This window comes from Phaethon lepturus, unplaced genomic scaffold, assembly GCF_000687285.1.
Source record: "Phaethon lepturus isolate BGI_N335 unplaced genomic scaffold, ASM68728v1 scaffold56711, whole genome shotgun sequence".
NCBI lineage: Eukaryota > Metazoa > Chordata > Aves > Phaethontiformes > Phaethontidae > Phaethon > Phaethon lepturus.
The window spans coordinates 1-9,980 of record NW_010519530.1 but is presented as its reverse complement, the minus strand read 5'-3'; the positions used below and the strand labels follow the sequence as shown (position 1 = coordinate 9,980).

The following is a 9,980-nucleotide window of genomic DNA, read 5'->3' as shown; positions in this document are numbered from 1 at the left end:
GTCTCAGGATTCCTGAGGCAGGAAAGTTGCTTACCAGTTACCATCACGGGCAAAAATTTTCCCCTCAACTTGGGGAAAATTAATTTGGTTTGTTGCCAATTGAAACAGCTTTGGATAGAGAGAAACAACAAAAAAATTTAAACACCACCTTCCCCTACATCCCCATTTTTCCCAGGTTCAACTTCACCCCTTCATTCCCCACTCCTCTACCTCCCCCTCACTGAGTAGGGCAGGGGGTGGGCAATGAGTGTTGTGGTCAGTCTGTAACACTTCATCACTGCTGCTTCTTCCTCCTTTGCCTCTGCTCCAGCCTGGGGTCAATCCTATGGGCTGAAGTTCTTTTGGGAAATCGCCACATGCTCCGTCATGGGATCCTCCACAGGCTGCAGTGCGGACATCCGCTCCACCACGGAGCTCCTCCTCTCCCTCCTTCTTCTCTGACCTTAGTGTTTGCACTCCTGTTTCAGTCTTTTTCTCTCTTCCTCTGCCTGTCTGGCATTTTTGTCCTTTCTGAAATACACTTTCCCAGAGGTGCCACCGTCTTGGCTGCTGGCTTCAGCTGTGCCCTGCAGTGGGTCTGTTGGAGCCAGCTGTGCTCATCATGGGGCAGCCCCGATCTCTGCTCAATGGAGGCCACCCTGCAGCCCCTGCTGCCAGCACCTGGGCAGCTGTACCCAGTACAACGTAGAGATGCCTGTTGCTAGCACTTCAGTCACTCTAACTTGGGAGTTAACTTTTTGATTACTGAGCAGTGTTCTAATAGGCTTTTGCTCTTCTTACTCTAAACCTAATGCTGGCATGTTCTTACTTTTTTTTGGTGCTACTTCTGCATATTGCATTTTCAGATTTATGTTCAGCTGCAGCTCCGGGGCAAGAAAACATCATCAACAACATCATCATGTAAGGGCTATTTTCAGCAGTAATAGAGTAATTTCAGCAGTAATTCAAAAATAAAGGAGCAGTTCGTGGGGTGGTATTGTCAGTTGCAAATTGGCAAGTAGGAAAATACTGTTATTGAAGTGAATAAGGTTACTTATGTAAGGGAGAGTGTCTGCTGCTTTAAAGGTACTTGGTCAGGGATGTTTTTCAATGTGAAAATGGGGTAGTAAGAAAAGGAGAAAGCCATAAACAAAATATGCAGGGAGCCAAACCTGAGAGAGGAATGGTAAGGGGAGCGCTGATGAGAGCCAAACCTGGCCACTTATTGATGAGGGTGTGTGGAGATGTGGGAATGTTCATTCCAGCAAATTTATCTGAGTGGGGACCTGCTCCTGGGAAACTAGGGGGAAAAGGGGGAAAAGGGCGAAATTGGAACCAAAAATATACAGACACAGACCTAAGAAAACAGAAGGGGAGACACTGGCAAGAAGCAAACCTGACAGTCACCCTCGTTGATGGACTATTAAAAAACCACAGACACCGCGTCCAGGAAGATCAGCCTGGGCTTTGCATCTGATAAGGCTGCAAACCTGGGGGGATGCCGCACACAGGGCTGGGATGGGTGTGGCAGGGGACGGGGAGCCAGCGGGGACAACGTGGGGGTAGACAGAAAAGGGTATAAGAGGGGCTGGTTGCATGTGAAACTGGGCCAGTCAGTATGCTTGTCTGGCTAAGCCTTTCGCCTGATTGCCACAGTCTGTCCTATCTTCTTACATCTTCTTATTAAACCTTTTTCTTAGTTTTCTCTCTGCATAATCTCACTCTCTACCCCATGTACATGTGCTGCAAGGATGAAGTGCCAGCTACAAATGAGGGGTATATGTGTGAGTGGATGGGGTGTCAGCTACTGCAGTGAGGGGGGATGTCTCAGTGACAGCTACTTGTATGGGTTGGGGGTCTCGGCTCCAGGCTCTGGGGTGGCAACAGCAAGTGTTCTGAAAACCAGCTACTGCGGGGGAACTGTGTGGGTGAGGTGAGTGAGGGGCAGAGAACCAGTGGCTGGAGCAGGACCTCTGCAGTGGGTCGCAGCCCATGTGCTGGGTGCTAGCTGGTGGTGGGGCGAGTGTCTTTCCCAAACATGCTGTGCATGTGTACTCAGTAGCAAACTTCAAGCTGGACCAACCGGCGAGGCAGGGACCTGTGTGATGGGTGTGAGGGCCTGGGCAGGGGTTTTGGGTGGGCAGCGGGAGGTAAACCAGCATGCTGGTACGTGAGGGACCCATGAGTGTGTATGTGCTTGTGAACCTGGAGTGTCAAGCGTGTGCCTGCACTAGCAACCTTCTGCCTCTGCCAGCTGAAGAAGAGAAGGTGACTTGGCTGTCTGTGCTTGTGTTTTGTGTAATGCTGTATGTAGGTGCTGTTGAAGGCAGCACCTTGTCTGTGGCAGCCTGTGTGACCAGCTGTGTTAGTGTCTGGTGTGTGTGTGTGTGCCCCTGGGATACATGCTGGGCTTTGCTACTAGTTGAACCTGCGAAAGGGAAAGTGGCAGCTGTGTCCCTCAGTCTGGGCAGAGACCCTGGGACACAGGGCTGGGCTCCAATTGCCAGGCAGGAGGCAGTCCTTGGCCAGAGTGGCTGTGAGTCTCAACCACTTTTGACATTCCTTAACAATTAAGACTTCCCAATTTTTAAGTAAAGATGTCTTAAGTATTTCTGGTTCTGGCAATGATACTAGGTGCTTTTGGAATTTAGCTGGTAGTACTGAGGAGTTGAGTATAAAAGATGTCTATCAAATGGTTTAAGTTCAATGGAGTGGGTGACCTTAAATTTCTAAAAAGAAAATTCCACTTAAGTAAAATAAGCTATCACACAGTGCTACTTATGCTTACATTTCTGGGATTCTGTATTTGTGTGCCAGTATCTGGGCTAAAGCATAAAATAGACTTGAAAAATAAACTAATTGTCCATGTTCTATTTCAGACTAAAAAAATGGATAGGATCATATTGAATTTTAAAATCTACATAAATTAATAGTTTACTATGGTTTTAAGTGAAAATACATAGGTGTGTTTAACTTGTCTTCAGTAAAAAATACATTGACATCTGTTGTCAGAGTTTGCAGATGTTCTTTACTGGACATGTGAAAGTGTTTTCACACTCGTAATAGAGCCATTTATATAGGATGTCTTCACCCTCCCTGTTTTCACAACACTTAATTTACTTAATTTACTCTAATTGACTTTTGTGAAAGAACATCACGATCCATTCTCCTTGACTTTAAAAGTTACGTCTTTGATGTGAAAACCCTTTGTTGTCCAGACCACCAGGAAGATCTGGTGGTCTGTTGCTCTGTGCTAGTGGATCAGGAATTCCATTGTTGCAATGTATTTTTGTTGTTAGATTTATTTAAATCGATAGATTTGGCTAATCTTACTCTTCTTTGTTTCCTGGCAGCCGGTTTATTTTGCACATTCCAAGTGAAGAGAGAGACAATGCAATCAGAGTATGTTTTCAGATTGAACTTGCCCATTGGTTTTACTTGGATTTCTACATGCAAAACACACCAGGATTACCTCAGTGTGGGATAAGAGACTTTGCTAAAGCTGATATCCTTTTTATTACTGTGAATGTTTTCTGTCTTACTGGATAAAGGGCAAACTGAATATTGTTAATGAAATTTCACACTTGCAGCAGGAAAATGTCAGTTCATGTGTTAGTGATTAAAAGTTAGTATTGCTAGGTATGTGATTTTTACCTGTTCATTGCTTCCATAATTTTGTGGCATCCACAAAAGAGATGTTTCTCAGACTGCTGAAGAACTATGGAAAACAGGTAGTTTCTGATCTTTGAGGGTTTTTCCTCATGGTTGCACTTGGTATACTAGGTGGGTTCGAAGGTGAGCCGTTGGAACTCTTCATGGTGTTTTGTCTCCTTAATTTAATCCCTTTCCAAGTAAATAGTGACATAAATGTTAATGTAGCTGAAAGTGTTATGTGTTCCCCCATGGCCAGTGGTATGTATTTGTTGGAAGTACTGACAGTTGCTCCTAGAAACACTGCTGTTGGTCGGGGAGAGGATGCATTTTTACTGAATTCATATGGTTGGCCTCTGCTTTTTTCATTGCTTACAAGGGCCGCTGGAACGTAGCTATCTAGTCCTGGCTGGAGAAAAACCCATGACTTTCATCCAGCAAGTGTTTTAGTTTTAACCTTTTCCCATGTGTTCTTGATGTGGGTTGGAGTATTTCTTCTAACTTTCATGATAATATTACCTGTGGTTTGAGTGCACAATGTACTGCTCTGTTAGTTGATAACAGAGATTTGCTTTACGGCACTGCAGCTTTTATTTTAACAAAAAACTGTAAAAATATGAAAATTTTCTGTTGCTTGATATTGTGCAGTTATTTTTTATTATTTTGGGTATTTTTTAAATTATAAATGTATTTTCAGACCAACAGAATTCTTCTAGTAATTGTAGGCAGTGCAGGAAAAATCCAATGTAGTAGACATTTCTGTGACAGTGTTGCATTTTTAAGTACTCTGCTATGGAGTATTTTTTTTATTGGTAGTATAATTTGATATGTAATATATAATATTAATACTTTTATTAAGGACTTGTAGATTTGCTTTCAAAGTTTTAGAGTAATAAATGTTGTTCATGTTTTCTCTGCATGGTGGACTTTGGTAAAGTGTGTTAGAATTTAGATCTCTGTAAATTGATGCCATTAAAAAGAATTTTTTTGCATAGTAAATACCTCAGTACAGATTCTGTACCATAATCTAACAAATGATGGTGGCAAAAATCTAGCTCCACTCAAGCAGGAGATGAAACTTGTCTGTTTCACTTCAAAATGAAAAAAATGTGTCTAAGAATAATATATATTCAAAATAATGTTATGTGGACACTTTTTCTTCCTTCAAACAAGCAGCCTTGCACTGTCTTCTTTCTTGTTCTTTTTTTTAAATTAAAAATTGGCTTGTATTAGAAATACCAAATTACTTGATGTTTTTTGACCTTTGGAGTTTGGTAACAGATTATTCATAATATTTTTCACTTTCAAGAGAATGTATCTTGAAAACATTTAGGGGAGGAAGTGTGGTTATTGTAAATATTTACAGTAGTGGGTAAATTGTATGTCTGTGTGTGATTTGAAACTGGATGCTTAAGTTTATCTTCTTTAACATGCTGCTGTACTCTTCAATCACTGTCCCTTTTTACTGCCTCAAGGTGAAGATGTACAAAAGGTTTTAGATGAGTGGAAAGAGTACAAAATGGGAGTACCAACCTATGGTGCAATTATTCTTGATGAGACACTTGAAAATGTAAGTATGAAAACAGTTGTGAAGGGCTAGAGAGAAGGATGGCATATGGTGGCAGAAGTAATTTTTTTGTTGTTTACATTTTCAATCTGGATCAAAAAAAGGAGTGCTTCAGATTCACAAAGACCTGACGGTTACTTGATGCTGTTGAGTTTGTAATATGTGAGACAGTAAGCACACTTCTGCTTGCTTTCCTCCTCAGTTTTGGTGTGGGTTTTTTTTTTCCTGAATTTCGTCATCTCGTAAAAAAATTCCACAGTTCTTGCTAGAACACATGAAACGTAATGTGTTCCTTCCTCCAGGCTAATACGTATTTTTTGAGAAGCAGGGGATGGTGAAGGGAAGACGTTTAATAGAAATTGGATAGAATAGTGGGTGCTGACAGTTGCATTCCCTTGTATTTTGCAGGTTCTTTTGGTTCAGGGCTATTTAGCAAAGTCTGGTTGGGGATTTCCAAAAGGGAAAGTAAATAAAGAAGAGGCACCTCATGACTGTGCTGCTAGAGAGGTAAGTTAGCTTAAATTTAAGGGAATCAAATATAAAGAAATGAAATTTTGCTGAGAGCAGGATGTGTGTTAGATGAAAAGACATTTTACTTGGGTATCTCTTCATTGAAATCAGGTAAATGAATACCCTATTCTTTCAGGAGTCTTCTGCTGTAGCTTTTAGTGCTTTTCTGAGTTCCAGAGTGATAATCAGGGGTGTGGTTATATAATTTAAAAATCATTGTTTGATGTTTTTAATTGTTTTGCACTAATTTGCTAAATTAAGTGAGTACTATCTTTAAAGTTCTCTGCTGAGCTATCAATTTACTTATAAGTATTATTTTTGGTGCTTGGGAAATCTTATGTACTTTGTGGCTTTTGGAAAATAGGGCCACCATAGCTGTAAAAAGGTAGAAGAATGGGAATTTAGCTTATGTACGCTGAGCTATGTAAAGAGGCTAAAGAGTTGCATTGGAGGTTGTAAAAGATTATGTAAAAATTGTGAAGAAATTAACTTTCCTATTTTTCAGTGATGCAGGACCAAGTATAAATGATTATAGCAAGTAAAATCTGAAAAATAATTTAATATGTAGGATTTATTGCTGCTAGAGATGTAGATACATAGTGAAGCTGCATATTAAAAATAGCCTGTAAAAGAATATTGCTGATATAAACTCAATGTTCATGTAACATAATACATCCAGAATTTTTGAGAGCTAAAATTAAGATGAGGTAAAATAGTAAGAAGTATTAGTTTTCTTCATGGTTGGACTGAATCAGTGTCTGAGAAATCATGTTAGTTTTGTTTTCGTGTCTCTTTTTTTAATAGAGCTGTCAAAGGTGCATGAATGAAAAAATTCCTATTTCTGGTTCCCTGATGGTGCTTTCCATACCACTCATATATTTAATATGGAGTTGGAAAAGCAAAATAACATTTTAGATCTTAACATTGCACTATTATGCAATGAACATACATGAAACACGCTTTCATGTTAGCAGTTACTGATCTCTGAGTGCAGAACATTATTTATATAGTATCAAATGACTTGCCAGAGTGAAACACCTGAGCTACAGATGCAGTGGTCTGTCATTGCAGAACTCAAGGGCTGGGGAAGGATGAGCAGAGACTTAAGAAGATTAACTTGATTATTCAATGCATGACTCTTTTCCACAAATATCTTGTTCAGTTAAACTTTTACTAGTCAGGTGCTTTTAGGGTTGGTCTAAAGGACTAAACTGAAGGCACAGGAGTCCATAAAAATATATGGACCACAACATAGTGGTGTTACTAGGTGTAACTGCTTCAGGAAGAAATGACGTGAAGTATCCCTTCCTCTTTACTTCACGTTATGCTAGCAAAAGCTAGGAAAAAATCTTTTAATGGTGCTTTTAATTTAAGGAATTTATTTAGATTACACTAGTGAACACCACTGTTGCTACAATCTTTTTCCATCAAGGTAGATTGTCATTGTGGATAAACTGGCAAATTCTTCAAGGCTTACTTATGGTTATGAATTGGGATGTCAGTAATATCCGTGCATAAGTCTTTTAACTGCTTTTATGGAGTCAGCACAGGTCTAAAACCATAAACTGCATCTGTATAAGGTCTAAGCTGAAGAGGTCTTCACTGGGCAGTGCCTACACAGTTTGGTAGTATTCAGAAGTTGGTGAGGGAAAAACCATACTAAATGGATGGTAGCTCTTGGTAAAAGGAGCTTCTACAATGAATTCACTTAAATCACCTGGGAAGATAATTTAGGAAGGGAAAACATTGGTATTAGTGGTAAGAGTAAGTATGGAGGATAAAACATATCTTACCTTAATTGAGACAGTGTGTGGTGGGGGTTTTTTGTTTCTTCTTTCCCCTAAACTCTGCTGTTCTTAATGTAGTTAGATGGGAAGATGGCTTGCTTTTTATCTTGATAAGAGGGGTTGGTTGTATGTGCTGATTTGAAGACTAACTGGTCAATTATTTGCTTTGCATTAAACACTTCTGATTTTTTTCATACTTGTGCTTAATTTCCTCTGCATTTTCAAAAATGGAAGTTACCACCATTTTGCTGATATATATATTGATATTTTGCATAAGATATTCTGAGTATTTCCTGCTATTATTATTTTATATGCAGTTATTTGGTTCTATTTTTCATTATATGTACTCATAGGAGATGGAGGCTGAGGAGAGATTTTACTGAAGATCCTGTTGCTCATTTTAATTATAAATTTGGTCATTAAAAAATTTAACTGAGGATTTCTGCCTTTGTGTTGTTGGTAGTGGGGCTTAATAGCCCTGTGTTTAATATCTAGTTCTATGAGTGATTGTTCACATGCATGTTCTACTGTCTGGGCAGAAATATTTTGGACAGTGGTATTAATCCTGCATGTTTTCTGAGTACTTGTATTTTCTGTGGAGATTTGGAGGTCTAGGAAGTTTCTAAAAATGAGTATTTACTTATTTAAGCTATTAGTTGTATTTGTCATGAAACTTCTAATATTTTAAATCTTATATATTTGAGAACATTGTCAAAAGTAAGTATTTTGAAGTAAGGCTTTGAGCAGCCCAATGTAGTGAAAGATGTCCCTGCTCATGGCAGGGGGGTTGGAGTAGATGATCTTTGAAGGTCCCTTGCCACCTAAACCATTCTCTGAATCTATGATCTTTCACTGCAAGACCATAAAATATACAAAGAAAATGTTCTTTTAAAGTATCATTGTTTTTCTAGTGAACTCCAGCAGGTATAACACTCCCATTTTTTTCCTTAGAGTAACTGACAATGCAGTTTTAAGTTTGTTTGTCAGTGTGAATGTGCAGTTTGAATTTTGTAGTAAGAGTTTTGCTACCTGTTGCTGGATTTTGTTGTGAATGTAAAAATTATTATATGCATGGGGGTAGAAGGTTCATAAAGTAGGATTGTTGAAAGAGAAGAAAAATTGAGGTGCAAGCAAACATTCCTAGAATGTGAAGATGCCTTTACTTCCCCATGCAGTAGTTCTTGCTGTGAATGAGATCTCAGTGCATCCAGCAGCATGGAGGAGCAGCTACAGACTCCCCATCCATATTAATAAATTGCTTCAGGAAGGTGTAATAGAGTTGTTTCAACTTTTATTACAGGCCTGTCTGACTTAGAGAAATGTAAAGCACATAGGATCTTAAGATTCTTTTTCTATTATTAAGCATAAATCTGTGTGTGAAGGGGTTGTTTTTCTCAGCAACGACCTGCTTTCATGGATAGATCAGAATATTAGTCATTCCTTCCCTTGTGATAGTAGATTCTGAAAGGATAAATCTGAATACACACACTGATTTCATCTATATGCTTCTCAGGTGTTTGAAGAAACTGGGTTTGACATAAAAGAGTATATCTGCAAAGAAGAATACATTGAGCTGCGAATTAATGATCAGTTAGCACGGTTGTACATCATTCCAGGAGTTCCCAAGAACACAAAATTCAACCCCAAAACTAGAAGGGAAATTCGGGTATGTGTTACCTTGTTTGAATCTATAAGAACCTTGTTGTGGAGCTTGATTTTTAAAGTCTGTAAAACAATGAAACTACCAGGCATGATGAATACCTCAAATACTAGGTACAAATGGCACCTCTGCAGTAGAGTTGCAAGAAATTGACAAGACCCTACAGTGCAAAGACTGATTGTTGACCATCTGTCTGGCAGCTCCATTCATCATTAAAACAATATTAGAGCATGCTGTCAAACTATAATTCTTCCTTTCTTTTCTTTTAGGTGGTGTATGTGTTAATCACTTCATGTTATTCTTAGTTATAGCTGCATAGATAACTATATAATCTTCTGAACATGTAATTATTAATGGGTGATATACAAAAGGCTACATAGCAGAAGGAGAAAGTAAGGATTGTGTTCTCTCTTTCATGGCTAATATCATCCACACTTAAGAAAATAGTGTATTTTAAGGAGGAAGTTGGGAAGCGGACACAAAACAGGAACTATTTTGCATGGTTTGTATACCATTAGGCTTTTATTGTGAAAGGCAGAAGCAAAGAGTCAGGTAGTAGACTTGTTGGAAACTTTGTTCCTGATATCCATAATCTTTGAAGTTTTAACACATTTCTTGTATTGCAATTCAGTTTAAAACTGCCATCCCTATGTTTTTATGGAGACGGTGCCACTGAACAGGGCATCTGGCTTTCTAAATAGGAAAAGGTACTTGTAGTTGACTAGTCAGGATTCTCTTAATTTCTTGCACTAGAGACCTGTTTTTCAAAATACGAAGTAAAAAAAGATGAACTTTGATTTTTTTTTTTTTTTTTAAATGTATGGTA

General features: G+C 38.9%; 1 protein-coding gene across 1 annotated transcript; it reads left to right on the top strand.

Moving 5' to 3' along the window:
• Positions 1-3,330: 3,330 nt before the first annotated feature.
• LOC104628468 (m7GpppN-mRNA hydrolase) lies at positions 3,331-9,160 on the top strand (the record flags this gene model as incomplete). Its single annotated transcript, XM_010297059.1, has 4 exons — positions 3,331-3,484; positions 5,073-5,200; positions 5,606-5,704; positions 9,008-9,160. Coding segments are annotated over exons 1-4 (435 nt in total), but the record flags the coding sequence as incomplete, so codon positions are not given.
• Between the last annotated feature and the right edge of the window lie 820 nt (positions 9,161-9,980).